General features: G+C 42.3%; 1 protein-coding gene across 2 annotated transcripts in view; it reads right to left on the bottom strand.

Moving 5' to 3' along the window:
* BICC1 (BicC family RNA binding protein 1) overlaps positions 1 to 20,847 on the bottom strand; it is a 260,579-nt gene that overhangs the window by 4,562 nt on the left and 235,170 nt on the right. The window contains exons 15-21 of one of the 2 annotated variants that reach the window (XM_040975807.1): positions 20,102 to 20,267; positions 16,811 to 16,850; positions 16,293 to 16,447; positions 10,133 to 10,289; positions 5,623 to 5,783; positions 2,893 to 2,992; positions 3 to 272 (exon numbers count right to left, since the gene is read on the bottom strand). In XM_040975807.1, coding sequence (XP_040831741.1) covers positions 217 to 272; positions 2,893 to 2,992; positions 5,623 to 5,783; positions 10,133 to 10,289; positions 16,293 to 16,447; positions 16,811 to 16,850; positions 20,102 to 20,267 — 835 coding nt within the window. In that variant the 3' untranslated portion in view covers positions 3 to 216. Of the gene's footprint in view, positions 1 to 2; positions 273 to 2,892; positions 2,993 to 5,622; positions 5,784 to 10,132; positions 10,290 to 16,292; positions 16,448 to 16,810; positions 16,851 to 20,101; positions 20,268 to 20,847 lie in introns of those variants that run through there. The other variant, XM_040975806.1, reaches the window with a different exon arrangement.

The raw sequence follows: 20,847 nt of genomic DNA, 5'->3' as shown, positions 1-20,847 counted from the left end.
CTGTATCTCCCCTACACACAGACACGCAGAGGCCGAGGCTGCTAAGTGGGAGGCACAGAGGCATTCCACAGAGCTTCTCAGTGACCAAGCCCTACTAAAAAACTCAAGAATTTCTTCTCGCAGTTAAAAATCCAACTCCTTTCTCTGATTTTTCTTTCAGTATGCCTAAGGGATAGTTTGGGAAAATACCAACCTTTTTCTCTGAAATTCCAAGGTTCACACAATCCTGGCAGCTCTCAGGATCTTGTTGCGGATCTGAACAGAGTCACAAACTAAAAGAATAGGTTGGGAAATGTTAGATCTACCTGAGGCCGTGGCAGGAAGCCTGTTAACTGGATGCTGAACTTCCTCTCACTGTCTTCATAGAGCCATTGAACCAGTAACTAAGCTACTCTGAGGGAAAGCTGAATTAAAAAAAAAAAAAGCATGATCTCAAACAAACAAACAAACAAAAAAATCTGTGCTACAGATCAACTTCATCTCCTGCTTTATTAAAGTGTCTTCTGGCCCAAGGTTAAAAACAAAACCAAATGCATCTTGTAAGAATAAGTCTAATTAGGTTAAAATCTCCATTTTTTTTTTTAACAGAGAAGTTTTGAGCAAATTCTCTAACTACCTAAACTGTGTAACCAGCAAATATGAACCCACGTAGCTCAGCTAGACAGTGTCTGGACATGGAAAGGGTTGGGACTACTTGTGGACGCCTCTGTTACCAGGTGAGCTGAAATGGAAAAAAAGAAGCTTTCTCATGAAGGATTTTCTCAAGAAAGCCTATTACTTGCAGAGAAAATGATCTATCGGGTTGAAATAAATGCACTCAACAAAGTAAGGCAAAATCATCCTTGAAATCATCGAACACTTCACGTTGTGCTAATCATTTGTGAGAGAGCTTTTTCAACATTTCTAAGTCTCCTTACAAGCAAGAGGACCTGTGAACTCCACTGAGTGGGGTAGTCCATAGGACTTGTATGTAACCTCCACAGAATCACATGGCGGATCAGGATTAGAAAAAAAAAAAAACTTCTAAAAAAGGATTTAAAACCCTTTTGATTTATATCACACCCTGAAAACATCAAAGATACTGATGTAGTCCAGAATGAAAGTACTGGTAACCCACCTAAAACATACGGATGTAATTAAAAATATCTGTTTGAAACCAGAAACTCTAGACAATTTGGAATGGGGATGGTTCAAAGGACAAACTTGGTTTCCCTGATAGGTTCTCTAGATTCTCTAGAGACAGGTGATGGTGTGTGGAATACACCTTCCTCTGATCTAGTAAGAACTGGCCTATAGGAGCAGCTCAGCAGAACAGACATGGCGAATACGTGAGTTCATCAAATTTTGATTAGTGATATCCACTTAATTTGTAAGTAAAAGAGTATGAGCATACATAAAGATAACTCGCATTTCACAGAAGCTCTCTAATGATGAGTTTTAGTGTCATAAGCAGAAAACAGAACCTTACTGCTACAAATGGACAAACAAGGCAGTCTCCTGTTAGTAATATATGCTGTTAAAATTAAAGTTGATTTTCCCTAGGCCTGTTGACTTATCACATGGAAGGACAACCTTTATGTAGGAATGGCGACCTTACACAATCATCTTGTCTCATTTAGTTATTACACTCAATGTGAAAAAGGAGCTGACAAGTTCACTCAAGCACTCATGAATTAGCAGAGGCAACACCCATTGCTATTTTAATCAAGTTTTCTTCCCATTGTATCAAGAAACCTTATGAGTAACAGGAATTATTCATCTTCCCTGTGCAGGGCCATTAACACAACCTCCTGAGTATGAACTCAAGAGAAAGAACTCAATGGTTGGATTTCCTCTCCTGTTTCGAAGTTGCTCTGCCTACATCAGCCTCAGGCAAAGTACGGAGATCCTGGTAGTGGTAGCAGATAAGTGAAGGACCAGTGAAATGTTAACTTTCGCTTGCCAATGTGATGAGTGAATGTGGTCTGAAACGGACTTGCACCAGGTGGTTGCAAATGCCATCCTCACTAAAGCATAGTCTATAAATTCAGTGTAGCAGAAATGCCCCCCTTTTCTTTTCCACAACAGGCGACCCTTGGCTACTGCCCTTGGAGTCTGTTGTTGGAGAAACTGGCACACACATAAATGCAATATTCAAGAACCTTCCTGGATCTCGACCCCCCCCATGTCCTACTTCCTCACATTTCTCTAAATGTCATTTAAGGTCCATTACTATGTATCTGCTCATTCCTGCCTCCTCATCTGGCTCAGTTCCTTTTAGTTAGATAGCATCCAATAAACATGTACAGAGCACTTTGTTACATAGAATATGCAATGGATGTATAAGGAAGGTGGCCTCAGGAGACAGAAAACACTAATGTCCTCCCTTCCTTTCTGTGACCACCTTTTGTATTTTACACCCACCTGTAACTCAAATCCCAGTAAGATATTTTAGAGAAAAATTTAAAATCACTAAAATGAGTAACACTACCAAGTCACACGCTATACCAAAAAAAAATGTTCTTTTTCCTCGTTGCAGTGGTCTCAGTTGGTATGCATGGGCATCCACATTTGAAACTGGAACCCAATCAAGAGAGTTAGAGACTAACCCAACGATTACTGCCTAACACCGAACTACTCTCGAGTTCTGTGCCAGCTAGCTGGTTCAGTCTTTCTGAAGAGCTGTTCTGAGGAACGACATTGTCTAGGCACAGTTCCTGGCAATGCCTTCTAGGAGGCAGCATTATATTCTTGGCATTTGTCACACAGTTGGCAGGAGGCCCTCTGAAATCACAACCACCAAGCGGTCAGGTTATCGAGCAAGCAGCTGATGGACAGAAGCAGCCCCACCGGCTGAGCCTGCTGGCAGAGGTCATTCACATTTTGCACTATGACTTGAGGATTAATATTCACCTGAGATTGCAAGCAGCATTTTCCTTCTGGCACCAAAAGTGGTAATCCCCAGCTCTTTAAGATCCTGATCTGTGAGAGTGAGAAATGTCTGAAGATCGATCTATGGATAAAAGAACAATCTCAAATCAATGTACAAAATATTTATTATTTCCTTCTTGTAGGATCAACTCACATTACATCTATGTGTTAACGTTCTATGTACTTAGAAAAATGAATGTTGGTGGCACAAATCTAAGGGCAAAGGATTCAGAAATGAAGGATACAGAGTACTGATTTTAACAGAAGATAGTCCAGGCAGGTGATGTACTGCGTGTGAGCCAAAACTTAGCCCTGAGCATCCCGGCAACTACGGCAAAAAGGGAAACATTATTATTGCATCACTTTCATTATGTGATGAAACAGGAAGTACATTTGTGTCCAGAAAAGAAAAACATCTTTCCTAGTTTTTGGTTCTGAATTGGCTGCATGTGTAAGAAACTAAATAATATCACAGATGGCATCTCACACTGTTCCACCAAGAAATCGTGCCAGGTCCAGTCCACATGTGACACTGCTTCCTTTGGTTCAACTCAGCAGATTCCTGGTGAAATCAGGCAGTATATGCAGAAGCAGCACGAGGAGAACTCCACTCCTTGGCTTCGGCAACAACGTACAGAGGGAAAGGGCTCAGGGATTCTCTCTGTTCACATCATGTGGAAGAAGTGCAAGAAAACAGACTCTGAAATCAGGCAGAACTGGGTTCACGTGCCTGCCTACTCTGATGTTGATTGTCTGGGCGACTGGGGTCCACAAAATTGTATCTTTCAGGACTGTACTGGGTGTTAAAAATGACTGTAGAGGTAACACAGACAGCTGACCAAAGGAGTAAAGTGATGGACAGCTATGGCCAGCAAACATTTACACTGACACAGCATCTCTGAAAAGTACTACGTTAACCCCCAATATGCTTGCATGCACATTCGTGAGGTTACTTACTGAGGGATTTTCATTAAATCACATATGAACATCAGAAAGTATCCTACATAAGCATCATACATGTAGAAAATATACCATATTAAAAGAAGCAGGTCATCAAAATTCAATGCACAATTAAAAAGTAAAGTACATTTTAACTGGGTTACACTGAACACAGTTTGAAACTCTGTTTTGGTTTTGAATGGATATCCAGTTCTTACAAAGCCTCTGGTTGATCATTTATCATGGTTCCCAAGATAAGTTTTTAGAAATTCCACTTAGAGACTGTATTTGTAGTGTTCTCAAACTTTCTCTTAAAGAAGCAGAGGGTAAATACTCTAGGTTTTAAGGGCCATACTTTTACTATTACAACTACTCAACTCCATTTCTGTAGCTCAAAAGCAGCACTACCAACACATCAGTGAAGAAGCCTGGCTGTGTTCCAATCAATCTTCAGCTACAAAATCAGGCAGTAGATCTGCAGATCATCCTGTTGGCCTTTGGCCTAGCTAATCAAATACTAGCTAAAGCTACTCCAGCTATATATTTTTTCATGTTTCTTTCCCTTTTGGAGTAGCTAAGTGAGACATAGAATTAATTTCTATGCTTCTTCAAATAGGAAATACAGACTAAAAACAAACCCAGAAACATCACAGGTAAGATTTCATGTCTCAACGCTGAGAACTTCTGTGTCTGCACAGTTAAACTGCTTCTGCCCCAAGCCCCTGTCACTGACCCTCATTTAACCAGCAAGACTAAACCAACAGAAACGATTATGTAACACATTCATGATGAGACTTACTCAACTCAGAAAATCCTTAGCTCCTCGGTTAAATGAACACTTCTCAGCATCCAGCACATACACATCAATCTCTTTCTTGGTGCAAAAGGTCAAAAAAGCACGATTCAAACTAACGGACTGAATGACGGGTAGTGCACTGAATGGAGGATACAGAACACGTAACACGGATCTTCAGTCCCCTACTGACTGATGCATGCCTGGGAATCACTGGCTCAATCGGATGTTTTATAACATGAAATTAAGCCAGCTGGTGTTAACCATGGAAAATGTCCTGATTTGGAAAAGAGAGAAATTTATTTAACCATTGAAGCTGCCAGCCGTAGGTTTAACATGCCGTGGGAGTATGACGCATGACGGAGGAGCTTGCTCGGGAGCTTTTTTCATGACACCTGTGCATCGCAGGCTGTGCTGCCCACATGGACCCAGGTGCATGATGGCAATCATTCAGAAGACATCTAAGTTCTGACTCGGGCTAGGCACGCCCAATAATAATCGCTCTGTTCACACACACGCACTGTGAGAACTGACTTCAGTAACACACCTGGGATATGGTTGAAAACACCTGGATATTTATTTCAGATGCTGTGATTTACTCTGAAATGCCACCAAGCACAGATAAAAGAATGAAATCCTGTTCACTGCAGACCTGCTGCTGACTTAGGGGGAGCTGTGACTCCTGTGGTGCCGAGTCAAGGTGCCAATCAGGACTCCTGGCTGAAACTGGCACAAGGCGGCTCAGGTCCAGCTTGGCAACCATCATTTTCCAAATTTCTGCTGTGCTGTGTTTACCAGCCAGACTACATACATAAGAAATGAGATGACATTTTTCTAAGCAGGGCGAACAAGCTGAGCTTGAGGGACTTGAGTAAACTGCTCAGGGAAAGCACAGTCATAGGTCAAGGATTCACTCCTTCTAGAGCTTGTCCTCCATGCTGCCCAAACAAACATACCCGGGGAAATGAATGAGGACTGACCTCTTGCTGCTGGAAGACATCTGTGTACTTTCCCAGGCCCAGCTTGCTGAAGAGCTCCGGCAGGTCAGAGCCTTTGAAAGAGCTGTTGAGGTTACAGCCGTTGCTTCCCGTCAGCGAGGAGATGCAGTCCATGTAATTGCTACTGCTGAGATAGTGCTCCGCTGCAAGGCAAAGGAGAGACGGGCTGCCAGTGTGAACACCCAGAGGGACCACGCCTTAATCCAAAATCCTAGTCACCCAGATATTTCAGATTTCACTGTCCTGTGGGATAGAGCAGCAGCTGTAAAAATACAGCCATCCTTTACTGAAAAGTTGGCTTTCCATTAAGGAAATGCTGGTGACTGCTTTCAGGGAGGCGCCTGCCATTTAACAGTGACACTGGGGAGGCAGACATCAGGAACAGTGCCTCTATAGCCGTTCTTCATCATCTCCCTGAGTGTTACACAGCATTCACTGTGAATTAAGGGAGGGACAGGAAGGAGAATCCCTAGGACACAATGAAGGGGTGGGAAATGACAGTTCCATCCAGGACTGCCACTGGATGCTACCAGGGTGGCTCTCAGTGCCCATACAGTCAAGGAATTACACAATATTGCAACACACAAGGCTCATCCGCTAGGAAAATACAACTGGGCAGCAAGAGCACAAAATCGAGCACTTTCAAAATAGAGTTATGTGTGGAGTGATGCTGCTATTCGTGGATTTCATTTATGACAGAAAGTAAGCTTTCTCTTCTGGGAAAGTCCAAGAGAGAATTCTCAGGCTTGTTTTGGCTCTCTGAGGGATCTGATGGGCAAATGTGTCAACATACTTATGCCCAGTAACACGCAAGGCTGGGTGATGGGCTGCTGACCAACACCAAGCACGTCACCAAACACACACTTTCCCGTAAGTTCTAGCAGAGTCCTGTAGCCACTTCTGCCATCCTGACCAAAAACTGGCTCTCGTCAGTATGCTAGATCTGTGTTCTGACATCCTGACAGCAGCTGCAGGAGGCCCCCAGAGGTGAAAGCAGAGAAGGGAACACAGCAGAGCCAGTCACACCCTCCAACCCAGCCAGGATCCTGACAGATGCCAAGTCCAAGAATATGGTTTTTAGTTCTCAAAACTATTCGTTTTCGCCTCTCAACTCACAAATCGTTTGTTCATCCCAAATAAGGAATTTCTTAATAAGGTTTCTTTTTCTCTAACAGCTCTTTTAGCCCTTGGAGAAAGTGTGGAGGTAAGGGCCCAGAATGAAGCAGAGCCTGAAACAATGGTGTCCTTCCCAAGGACATAGAACAAAGCTTGAAAGCTGAACATTCAATGCAGCAGGCATTAGCAACACACGGCTACTGGGCACCTGAAAGGATGTCCCATTGGTATAACACGCTGCATATTTTACAGATTTTATAACAGAAAAGTAAAATAACTTCATTGTTTTTATATAGATCATATATTTAAAAGAAATATTCTACATGATATGTTAAAGCACGGTACTAATTTTTAAAATAGATGTTTAAAACTAAAATACTCTTTATGGTGTCTGCAATGGCCCATAACTCTTGCATTTTTTGTCTCGGCTACTATAGTCTATATTCTTCTAAATTCCCTACATTCTTAATACATCTTACAAAAGTCTAATAACAATGCTTAATTTGTTGTTGTTGTTGTTCATTTGAGAGAAACAGTGATTCCATCTGCTGCTTCACTCCCTAAATACCCACAATAGATACTGGGAAGAAGCCTAAGCTGGGAACTCAATGCAGGTTGGCCAAGTGGGTGGCAGTAACCCAAACATCAGCCATTGCCTATCTCCCAGTGGCTGCATTAGAGAAAGCTGGAACTGGCAGTCACAGCCAGATCTAGAACCCAAACGCTCCTATACGGGATGTGGGCATCCTCACCAGCTTATTAACCAGGGCAGGTCAAGTTCGTACTATTCTGTCAAACTGTATTTTTGCTTAATGTATTTGAAAGGCAGACACAGAGAAAGACAAACACACACACAGAGAAAGAGACAGAGACACAGAGAGAGAGCGAGAGCGCGAGCAAAAGAGATCTTCCATTCACTGGCTTATGGCCCAAACCATGACAGATAGCGCCTGGCCAAGTGAAAACCAGGAGACCAGAACTCCAACCAGGTCTCCCATACGAGTGACAGGGGACTATCTGGGGCCATCACCTATGCTCCCAAGGCAGCAGGACTGGAAGCAAAGATGAGATTTGAACTGAGAGACTCCTATGCAGGATGGACACTGCCCAAGTGGAATCTTAACTGCTGTACCAAACACCCCTGGATAACCTCTTTGTGGTAAATCAATCCCCACATCCTCATCCTACAATTCAGCTAAGTAATCAAGTCAGTTTTAATTATCCAACAGTAAATTAAGAAAAAAGAGATAAAGACAGAAAAAAAGGCTCCAAGCTGATTCCCATGGTCCCACAGACCAGACATTTACACCCATCATTCAAGGCTGGCACCGGGCTGGCTCTCAGCTCAGTCATGTCGTCAGCAGAGGGGCAGACAGTCAGCAGTTAACAGAAGTCTCCAGGCTACGAGCAACCCTACACTTGGGAATAAAAGACTTCAGAGTGTTTTGTCATTTAGACTTGGCCAACAACACGAAGGATTTTTTTAAATCTTAGACCCATGACAAACAAGGCTGACTTGATGGACGGCATGACTGGCTGTTACCAGGTATCTCCCACACTCATCTAGATTGCCTCTCTTCAAGTACTCTTCAGATACTCCACACTGTACGTGTCACAATTCCGAAAAAGCCTGCAAATGGCAGTGGGGACAGATCTAGTGATGACAGTGGCAGTTCTCACCTAGCTATTTATACAGCTCAGAGGGGAGGTGCTTTCACAGGCCAAACACTGAAGTCCCACACAGATTTGACTAAACTTGCTCAGAAACAGACCCACCCCCCAGCTCTCTGCTTTAAATCAAAGCTTTGCCTTCTATTTACACTGTCAGCTAAACCTAGTCAGTTTTTAAAAATTACATCCTGCTCTTTCCTTTTGGCAGCTACCCATTGCATAGTCTTCAATTTTGTCCAAGGGGTTAACTTTTAAAAAAAGATTTATTTTATTTTTATTGGAAAGGAAAATCAGATTTATGGAGAGAAGGAGGGACAGAGAGATCTTCCAGTAGGAACTAGGAGCTTCTTCCATGTCTCCCACATGGGCACAGAGTCTCAAAGTCCCAAGGTTTTGCACCATCCTCCACTGCTTTACCAGGCCACAAGCAGGGAGCTAGATGGAAAGTCAAGCAGCTAAGACGTGAACCAGTGCCCATATGGGGTCCTGGCACTTGTAAGGCAAAGATTTAGCTATTGAGAGACTGCACTGGATGCCCAAGGGGTTAAATTTTTTTTTTAAGAAGATTTATCCATTTTCACTGGAAAGGCAGACATACAGAGAGAAAGAGATACAGAGAGAAAGATCCTACATCCACTGATTTAGTTCCCAAGTGGCTGTAATATTTGGAGCTGAGCCAATCCAAAGCCAAGATCTAGGCACTTCTTCCAGGTCCCATGTGGGTGTAGAGTCCCAAGACCTTGGGCTATCCTCCACTGCATTTTCCAGGGTACAAGCAGGGAGTTGGATGCCAAGTGGAGCAGCCGGAACATGAACCAGTACCCACATGGGATCCTGGCACATGCAAAGCGAGGATTTAGTTGCTGGGCCATTACACCAGCCTGGGGTTCATTTTTTTAAAAAAATATTTACTTGGACAGCAGAATACAGAAAGAAGAGATAGAGACTGAGAAAGAGAGAGAATCTTCCATCTGCTGGTTCACTTTCAGATGGTCATGACAGCAAGACAAGACTAGAGCCAGGAGCTCCCACACAGGTGCAGGGACCCAAGTATTTGGGCCACCCTCCACTGCTTTCCCAGGGCATTAGCAGGGAACTGGGTCAAAAGTGATGTAGCCAGGACTGCAGCAAGCATCCATGTCCATATTGGATGCCAGCACTGCAGGCGGTGGCTTAACTTGCTATGCCACATTGTAAGCCTCCCAATGGATTAATTTGATCCTACTGATTTTCAGTGCTTTCTCACATACTTGCTTTTCCTTGACATTCAAATATCTGTGTGTGCATGACTCACTGGCTCTGCTCACATTAATGTGACACTGTCCTATGGGGTATGGAACTTTCTGCCAGGCATTCAGGGAGAAATAACACACAAGGCTTAGTTTAAAAGAATGCCTGTCAAATGAGTACTTTCATGGATGTCCATCAAATCAATGACCCCTGGGTTATAGGGATGTAGTCTCTATAGGTAAGTACACAACTGCACACTTAAGGGTAAGTGCCGGAGAGAAAGCAGATACAACATGCAGTGAGAAACAAGAGCTCAGTGCTCAGCTTCACTGGAGTAAAGATGGATGGTTTACAGGAAAGATTGCCCATGAGTTATGCCCAGCACTGGGCATCACACAGAAGAGCTAAGTATAACACCATCCCAAACCAACTTTCACAGCTTCTGCCAACAAGCGTGAGTAAAGTCACAGCTCACTTGATTTGTTTTGTTTGCGCTTGGGGCTGCCGATAGAGGCTGCAAATTCACTATGACTTGCAGGTCCTACTCCATTTCGGTCTCTCCAGTTGTCCGATTCGCTTCCACTTCCCAAGTGCTCTCGACTGCTGGACCGTGACAGAGACATTGAGGAGCCCTGTAAACAGTCAAAGCCAGACAAGACAACGCTTCATAAGCTAGGTTTCTCAGGTTCAGCAAAGAATCCATCCCATGTCATCTCCTTTGACTGTTACCTGTGCAACTACCTGGACTGGCTGAAGGACTGTCGGTTGTCTTTCTCTACACTCTTTGGTTGGATACACAGCGACTTCCTTCCTGCTCCTGTGGGAGGCTGACTCTAGGGGTTATGCAGCAGGGTCTGAGAGCCCTCCAGCAAAGAATCCCTCTTTTGAGCCATGGACAACTACATGCCGAGACCTCTCCCTGCTTCCAGAAATCTACCCTCTGGTATGGCAGACTCTCTGCCCTGAATCATGCAAGAAGGATAAATGGAGATGAGGCACGGGCAGACCCAAAGTTCTGAGAAAGATTGCGTTCCTGAGGTGTTTTAAAATTTTCATGGAAAATGCAGTTATGAGTTTATTTTGTTTTAAAAAAATCCATACGTACCTTCTTTGTAATACACATTCATTATGAACATCTGAAGGATTCTCCTAAGTGTGGCTTTTAAGAACTGCTGGCACCCCACAAGCTGACCTTTTCATTCCAGCTCCCACGTGCCTCTGGAAGTACCCTCAGAGTGGGAAATAGGGAGAATGACCTAACATTTCCATTATGGTGTCCTCTCCCAGCGAGTATACAATCTCTCCAAAACAAGACACCTGAAATAATTTACCTTTAATTCTCCAAAAAAACTTAAAAATACCTCACAATGTGCACTAAACTTGCATTTATCCATTACCTTAACCACATATTCAATTATTCAATACCAGAACCATGCTCATGGTAGTACAGGCACCCTACTTTGTACTATCTGGCATATCAAAGTCAGGATTTGCCAACCTTCAAAGCTGTGTATTCAGTGAGAATTCCGAGAGAACTCTTTACTGCTCACTTTGATAAACTCAATTCAGTCTCACAGCAGTGTAAGCTCTGCTCACCATTTTCAACTGTAAACACTCCATCTTCAAAGCATCATGACATGCTATCTGTCTGAATCCTCTGCAGGCTCTGTTTTCACTATAGGCATCAGATTACCCTATGGTTTGGCTCTAGGACCCCTTTTCTCTCCGTATATTCTCTCATTAAGTAATCCCTATCTCCTTCATGGCTTAATGCCAGCAGTGACTCCCAAATTTCTACAAATGTGATTGTTCTGTTGAAATTTAGAATCACAAAGCTACTGATCTGATCTTTCCATGATACTGTCTGCAAGGATCTGAAACTGATCCCCTGTTGATTCCCAAGCCCATTCATCTCTAGGAATCCTCTATCGTAGCAAGTGACTGCTCTACCATTCACCCAGTTACTTTGGCCAGAATTCTAAGGGACATGCTTGATCTCCCCATTCCTCACACATCTAACCCAGGTCCGCAGTTTCTATCAACATCATCTCTAATCACACCCTGCATTTCCTACTTGTATCAGTGTCCACCACTGTCACCAACTCTCTCCTGAATGATCATTTTGATTCTACTCCCCTCTCCTCTCCCATGAGAAATTTTCAGAAAAAAAAAAAAGGCAGTGAGATTGGATTTTTAAACGAAAATTTGAATGCAGCATCCACGTCAGGTACTGCACCACATTTCCATCACACTGTACCCCAACTCCGTGCTAAGTGCCAGCATCCCCCGGCCTTGTCATTCCGCCTCATGAGCTCACCAGCTTGTTCCGACTTTGGGATGATCACACCAGCCATGCCCTTGGCCTCTATTATTCTTTTCCAAGATGTTCACAAAGCTAGCTCTTTGTTATCCTTCGGGTTTTAGCTAAAAAGTCAACTGCTCATCTGATCTGCTCTGAGACTGCAGAATCTAGTGCAGCCTCTGCTTCACATTTCCCACCCAAGCCTTCAGGTTCACCTGCGCTGCTTCTCCCTACTCACCAGAACGGTGCTTTCAACACAAAGGGTGCTTAATATTTGTACAACTACTAAACAAATCACAAATCTTTCCTTCTTGGCATCGATAGGAAGCTGCTGCTGACTTTTAGGGAGAGAGATATAATGAATTCTCTTGAGACCACAAAAATGGCTTTTGCAACGAAAATACCTATAACTAAGATTAATAAAAAATGGAGCAGAGGAAATAAGATGCTGAAAATTGGCAATTTGGAAAGCATTACTTTATCACGACGTGACATTTATGTATTTAACATGTATAACTAACCACTTATCCAAGATTTTGGCTGATTTAACTCACACAGCTATATTCAACTACACTCCATATGGTGGTATCTAGAAACAGTAAGTAACTAGTAAATATCACAAAATTATCTATGAATTAACATAAAATACCTACAAAGACAATGCCACCTCAACTCTGATTTGTAAGATTTGAAGCACGCACTGCTTGTTCAGGCGAAGTTGAAACCACCTTTGATTCCCAGTGCACCTGTTCGCTTGCCCCCAAGAATGCGTGACCACTACTTATTTTTGAGATGTTTAGAACAAAAAAGAAAACAAGGAGAATCTCCATCCTGCCTGTACTTTTGTTGCTGTGACCCACGTGCTGCAAGTCACAGCCTTTTGTTTGACATTTGATGTCCCATCAAGTGCATGAGAACACATTGTTGAGTTGTGAAAAAAGCAAAAAAGCAATCTTAAAAGCACACGTTTTAGAAAGGGCGTATTTCTCAAACCACCCTAAAACTAGAAGCATTTGCTCAAGTCTAGTGTCTCAACAGTATTAAACACAGAACTCCAAGTATCACATTCTTGCCTCAAGCAAACTTTCTGCAGCAGGAAACCTTGGGCCCTGGCATACTGAGCAGGCTGCTCTCACAAGTCAGGACCTGATGGTGAAACAGGTTTTCCCTTTTTTAATAGATATTGTTCATCTGGTCTTATTTTTCCCTTGGAAAAAAAATGTTAGGAAAAGGAAGCTATTTATAGCTGCTCTCCAATTTAATATATTATTGCTTAAAAAAAAAAAAGGACTTATGGAACCAGCATTGGGGCATAGCATGTAAAGCTTCTACCTGTGATTCTGGCATCCTACACAGGCACTGGTTCATGTCCCGGCTACTCCACTTTCAATCTAGCTTGCTGCTACTGTCTTGGGGAAAGTAATGAAAGATGGTCAAGTGTCTGGGCCCCTGCTACCATTGGGAGACAGGCTGAAGCTCCTGGATCCAACATGGCTGTTTTCATCATTTGGAAAATCAACTAGTAGGTGGAAGACTCTCCCACTCTGCCTAACTTTTTCAAATACATACATGCATCTTTTTCAAAAATATTTATTTTACTTGAAAGGTAGAAAGACAAAGAAAGAACTTCCATCTGCTGATTCATTCCCCGAATGCTTCCCCCATACCTGAGACTGAGCAATGCCAAAAACAGGAGCCAGGAATTCTATCAGTGTCTCCCATGTATTGTGGAACGCAAGCTAGAAGCAGAGATGTGATCTTGTTGATTTGTTTTTTGTTTCAAATAAAAACTGTTCCATCCCACTTCTCAGATACTCACTGCACTGTTTTGAATCCCTCTGAGTCAGGGCAGAAGACAGGGAAAGACATACACACTGCAGGTAGCAACTGCCATAACAAATGACCACATTCTGTGAGAGGCTCTCCCCTTCCATCACAGTGCACGTGAGGCGGATGAGAAAAAGACCAGGTTCTATCAACCAGAGAGAACCCAAAACATCAGCCCTAAGGAAACCTTGGTCCATTCTTTCCATCAGCAGTGAGAAAAGGGGTAGATCACACAGCCAAGGCTGCTTTCCCTGTCCCATCATTAAGTGTCAATGGGTTGCTAGTTGGTGGTTAAAATGGTGGAAGAGGCTTGCCTAAGATAACCAAAGCAGCAAATGCCACAGGCAGAGGCTGAACCAGTCAATGTCCACACACATTGGACCTATGTCTGCCTAGCCTAGGACAAAAGCCAGGGCTAAAGTTCTCCTGGCCTCCCCATGGTAGAAGGGCCATTATAGGACTGCTTCCTGAACACCATGTACATCAGAATCTCTTGCTGAAAACAGACCACTGATTTTTACTCCTGACCTGCTAAATGAGACCCTAGAGGAAAAAATCTGCATTTTTATCAGACATTTCTTATTCCCACAAAGAGTGACAACATGACTCTACTTCAATGAGTTAAACTGTTAAGAAGAGGAGAAAGACACTGTCTAAAATGGACTTGAGTCCATTCTCTGACACCTACTGACCATTACATTCAGGACGACCCTAGAACAGTCCAGGATCCTCTTTCCACTCTGGGTGCTTGTGTAAACTGCATAAACCCACATATGAAATTTACCTCATACACCACCCCCAACTACGTGAATTTAATATTATTGCAACCATCTTATGTGTTTACAGAATGCTCTAGAGTGTTCCTTGGGAAACGCAAAGTAGAAGTAGCTTGAAGATGCTGGGACATAGCACATAAACAATCTTACCTTTTCAGCCCCAGCTATTACTCAGGGTAAAGGTCTCCTACTCGACATTCCTAAGAACTTACTGTGTCCTTCGGTAGGCACTGGATGTCTCTGAGGGTTTCCTCGGCACAACCCAAGTGAAAAGACAAGCCCATAAGAGTGGAGTTACCACCCAAAGCAACACATCCGGGCCCTGACGCTTCTCACGCCCTAGAGTTTTGCACCTCACCACGATGTTACCGATACAATCCTCATTTTCAACATGTTATGTGGATAGTCTGGGAAGAAACAAATGAGCATCTCTCAAGTTAAATATCTCATCTCTAAAACTAGGGGGAGGGCGAACAATCAACATCCTAGAACCTCCTTGAACAGCAATGCTGAGTTAAATGGTCTCCAACAGGCTACTGCACTATCAAGATGTAGGTTGGAATGGCAGTTTGGAAGTCTCTGCTAACAAAAGGAAATTTCTGCTTTTGCTCACAACACTGTTGGCGTAAGGGGAAAGCTGCCTCGTACAACGTGCACATTTTCATATTGCTTTTAGCACTGCTGCTGCTGAAGGTAACTTCTCTGTAACCACAGTCCAACTGGTGGCCACTGCCATCTCTGATGGCAAAATCCATGGGAGACTATTCTTTTTAGTATTTCAACTGTATTTTCTTTCTCACTTTCTCAGAGAGATGGAAGAGGGAAAAATAGCATGTTTGCCTTTGTTTTTCCCCAACAGTCTAATTTATTAGAAGGAACATGGGTGGAGGAAACAGTCCAATCTACAAATGTTAGTCACTAGATTAACAATTACGAAACATTCAACCCCTGTTTGGTTTTTAGCCTACAACTCTCTGGTTGAACTCAGTGACTCCTGGGATAATTGTTTTAATCCATATTTCCATTTGTACACCCTACCCGTGTGTAGGAAACATACAGGTGGCTCTCTAGGTGACCCCATCCCCTGACTCCCATAAACTTGTGCAACTAACATCCAACACCCTGACATAGAAAAAAACCTGCTTAGTGAGTCACAAGTAGTTTGGCTGGGACCTATGGAATTCTGGATCCCTCAAGCACATGGCAAAAAACGCCAGCTGCCCAGTCTCCCTGCTGAACAGTGCAGCCAACATCTGGGAAGCATAACAATTTTGGAACTCTTGTTGGAGATACTTCCTGCTGTGTTTTTTGGCACCTCTGAGGACACTGAATTTTTAACTCCTATCTGAAAATCTGTTTTTGTTGAGTATTTGCCTTTTTTCCCTATGGTGGTCTACCTATTGATACACTTGGACACAAAGAGCCTTTATAGGTTCTTATAGACTACAACATACTCCCTTTCCTTCATCTCAGGCATACTCTATAATTTATAGAGTAATACTCTCCTTTAACAAAACCACTCTTATCCATAGAGAACCGTGGCAGAAAACTGGTAAGAGACTATAACATGCTACAACTCCAACAAATTATAATAATATGTTTACAGAAACAGACAATAAAAGCGAGCTACCGACCATCACTTTTCGTAATAAAGAATGGAAGGAGGAGGAAATGAGGGTCCTGTATTGATGCCAGAATAGACAGGAAGTACAGGCCATGACTCTACAAACCTCGTAAGTGGTTGTCATTGTGGGTTTATAGGACACGTGGTTAGCTCTTCTCAGCTCCTTGATAGTCTCAGCTGGCATAGATTTCGAAAATCCCAGGCCACTCCAAGTATTGGTGGGCGTTCTGACCTCTGTCACAACTGGTTTCTTTAACATTGCTTTGGAAAACAGAATATAAAGCAAATGCTTGTTATGCTTAATTGACTGAAGTAAATACTAATAATGTATGTTGCTTCATGGACACATGTGAAATTATCAGTACTACTTCTTAACAAAATGCCTAAAATATCTTAATAAAATATGCTAATAGTAAATGCAAAAATACTGTATGTATTCTCTATTGACCTAATGCTAATCTACTCAACAGAATACATTCAATATCAACAAAAGATATACAGTTTAAAACTAAACATTCAGGGTTTCTTTTCATGAGCATTTGGTTTCTTAATTTATTAGAAATACTCAAAAATCATTTGTGATTCAATTAAAATATAAAGTGTGATCATTACTGTATCATATACCTTTGGTTGCAAGCAACTTCTTCTGTTCGTAGTCAAAGGCCTAAAATTTAAAAGGAGAAAATATTTTCATTGCCAAACTCTCTAAATGCCATGCAATACTCATGACAATGGTTCCAAAACAAAGGTTCTAACCATGTCCCAAAAACATCCCTAAGACACATGCTAAGCTAACTCAAGTCTGATTTACACACTTTCAAAATTATTACAAATGAACACTTTCGAACATTAAGACATGGCAGAGAAACGAGTTAGGACTTTTTTTCATAAAGAAGTTCCTTTACTTTGAATCTCCACCAAATCAGGACCCAAATGCACTAAAGTGATGCCATTGCTACAGTCCTCCGCTCCACCAGCTGAGCTACCGAAGGGCATGTAAAGTGACACCATTTCTAAACACACCAAAATGCTGTCAGTTATCTGTTGGCTTCCTCTGTGTTTCAAGACCCTTCTTCATCTGGTATCACCTGAAAAGGTCTGATATCAAGATAACATAAAAAATTATGAAGCCTGATTGGCACAATCTTTGCTTTTGAAGTGAGATAAATAGCAAAATATTTAACTTTTATAAAGCATGTGGCAATACAGTTTCATTAAACCTAGTTATCTTGTTGTGCAGAGGAAGGCATCATCAATTCCATTAACAGTGTGCAAAGCAGTTAGATCTATGTAGGCACTCTAGGTACTTTGCAAAAAAGTAGAGGAGATTATGTGGCCACATCTCATTCATCTGGTAGTATCATCTCCCCACTGTGGCTGGGACCTGATGTAAGGAGATCTCAGGGCCAACAAAGAGCGTCAAGAATCAAGTGACAAGAGCTCTTTGCTCCTTCTCTCAGGAAACCACACGATTGTATGGAAGGTATCCACATAATTTATGGTCTAAAACAGGATCCTTCTGAGATGAAATGAGTTGTGATTAATTAGGCCAGGTACAAAAGGAAACAGTGGTGTCCTGCACAAACCTGGCTATCTGGCCATCAGAATGCCCAAAGCGTAGCCCTAGTTCAGAGGGAGAAAAAGATTTTTGGATAAAACAGCTTGATGATTTTTTTTTACGTCTTATGTCTAAAATGGCATTGGGAGTTCAGCTTTTAATTATTCATTTATAGGGACAAGGTGTGGGGAGGACCTAAATTCACCTGTTCAAAAGTGCTCACTGCATTCTACTGGTTAAAAACACTGTGCTCAGTTTAACAACAATGAACCCATGATCACCAGCAGTCTCAATGACTTACAATTACAGAAGGTCGGACAGAAAAATAGCTATAAAATAGGAACTGCGTTAAATGAAAGAAAGCTGGAGAGATGACACACCATGAGCAGCCAAGAGAAAGATCCCTGCTCCCTGCAGAAACCAGGGAAACCTTTCCTGTTTCTCCCTGTCACTGCTCAGTGACTGACACATCAATTTCAGAGTGATTGTAAGAGTGAACTACTCACTGTTTTTACACACAGACATCTACCTATGTTAAAACTCCATCATCAAGAATGTTCTCATCTACCCTATTAGCAAATAAACATGAAATTGGCTTCCACTACGCGTCTGATGGAAAAGAACACCAAATGGACAGAAAATATAAGGAGATTTGATATTTCTTAAATGAGAGGCTTTGGTTTACAGTGACCCAAAACAAGTCTATCAGAGAAAATGTAACGGAAGTTTTTACAAAGACACACCATGAAGACTATGGCTTTTGTGAAAATACTTATCTGGAAACCCACACAAATATTCAAATATAAAAAGGATTAAGAACACACAAGGGGGGCCTGGCATGGTGGCGCAGTGGTTAAGGTCCTCGCCTTGCACGCCCGGGATCCCATATGGGCGCCGGTTCTAATCCCAGCAGCCCCACTTCCCTTCCAGCTCCCTGCCTGTGGCCCGGGAAAGCAGTCGAGGACGGCCCAAAGCTTTGGGACCCTGCACCCGCGTGGGAGACCCGGAAGAGGCTCCTGGCTTTGGATCGGCATAGTATCGGCCGTTGCGCTCACTTGGGGAGTGAATCATTGGACGGAAGATCTTCCTCTCTGTCTCTCCTCTCTGTATATCCGCCTTTCCAATAAAAAAATAATAAAATAAATCTTAAAAAAAAAAACAAAAAAAAAGAACACACAAGGGGACCAGCCATGTGGTATAGCAGAATAAGCTATTCCCTGTGATTCCAGCATTCCATATGGGTGCTGGTTCCAGTCCCAGCTGCTCTGTTTTTGATCCAGCTCAGTGGAAGAAGATCCAATTTCCTTGGCCCCTACATTCAGGCAGGAGACCTGCAGGAAATTCTTGGCTCCTGCTTTGCCCTAGCCCAGCCCTAGTTGTCTTGGTCATTTGGGGAGTGAACCAATGTGGGGGAGATTTACTTTGATTCTTAAATAAATGCTTAAACACCACACACATGTACAAGAAGAACTGAATAAGTCTGTGTGGGAGTTATCATAGTATCATTTAGTTCCATGAATTAATTTTTGACGTATTTATGAGTTTTTTGGGGAAGGAGTGGTTGTAGGATTTTGTGAAAAAAGAAAAAGTTCTTTCGCATTTCTGGAGGTGAAAGGATGAAGTGATAACTCTGTTACAATGACAAGGTTAAATCTACCCAGTAATTCTGATGCTGAAATCCAATGTTTATAGGAATCTCTAAAAACATTATGCATAAAACTCTTATTTTTCATTTTGTGATGTACATGGAAATTAGATTTCTGAATTTCATGGCCAATATTTTATTTTGAGTAATTAGCCTAACAGCTTTAAAATGAAGACAAAGGAAGCCTTCATGGAAAAAGTTTTTTTAAATAATCATGAAAGCCTATGAACCAACACAATCATCAATAACACTCAACATCTCATTCAAAGAACTAAAATCTCACACTGCTTGTTTTCATAGCTATCTGCAAAATGGCACCAAATAAATTTATCACCTTCATTTCATAGATGGCATATTATATCTATTTATCCAAGATTATGCCATGAGGCAGTAATACTACTAACAGTCTGTTTTGCATGACATTTTTCTAACAGCTGAATTATGTTATCTGCATAAGATACACAGACACAGATCATTTCATGCCATTTTTAATATACTGTTTAAAACAGTTCTTTTCACTTACGCTAAATCCTGCACTTCAATGCTGATAGCAAAACCAATTCTTACATACTGCACATATATTTTAATTTCCTCCTGACCAGAGTACAGAGGGAAAACCCAATTTCTGAATCACTGTCTGCTTCACACTCGACTGAACACACTGAGCACACCCCTCTAGGTGTGAATGCCCTTCTCGGGTAACCGCCATTACCTGCATGTTGATGTACGCTGGCCGTGGGGCAAGGCGGGCCCTGTCCGAGTTGTGCTGGGCGGCAGCAGCCCTCTCAGCGGCACGCTCACTCCCAGGAGCCTTCTTGTCAGCCAGAGGGCTTTCTGCAGCGCTCAGTTCTGGGTCTGAGAGCAACCTGTCTGTGCTGCTGTGAAACAAATTGTGGAACTTAGCAACCCAGTATGGTGGAAACCAACATCCCACATGTCCCACGGCTGAGGACTCTAAGTGTATTCTGTCTCTTAATTCTCACCGCAAAGATAGGACGCACGTGCTCCTGCCATATCCCTATGTCATAGATGACCTTTTCAAGGTCACACCTCTCATTTGAATGAGGGAGGCAGAAATCTGAATCAGGCAGGCATTCTGACTCCAGCACTGAGCTCAGAACAGTTTCTTGATGTATATTCATATATATTACATATAGCATATATGGTATTTTGTATATGGCACAGACTGAATAAACGTACAGAAAACATTTCTAGTTTTTATAGTGCAAAGAGATATCAATGATGCTTGTATACAAAGTCTAAACAGACTGAATTGATCTGAAGCTATGTGAACAATGTAACCATAATACATATGTGTAAAATGCATATGACACCGATAAAAACCTTTTCCAAAGCCTACGTAAGAGGATGGGCAGGCCATGAAAGTCCTAACACTGAGCAGTAATGACCTTTTTTATAACATTTATTATATACAGGGGATAAGCATCTCAAGTTCAA

The sequence above is a fragment of the Ochotona curzoniae genome, unplaced genomic scaffold (assembly GCF_017591425.1).
Source record: "Ochotona curzoniae isolate NIBS_2020 unplaced genomic scaffold, NIBS_Ocur_1.0 contig_2692, whole genome shotgun sequence".
NCBI classification, from domain to species: Eukaryota; Metazoa; Chordata; class Mammalia; order Lagomorpha; family Ochotonidae; genus Ochotona; species Ochotona curzoniae.
Note: the sequence above shows the minus strand (reverse complement) of the source record. Positions and strands in the feature narration are given on the sequence as shown.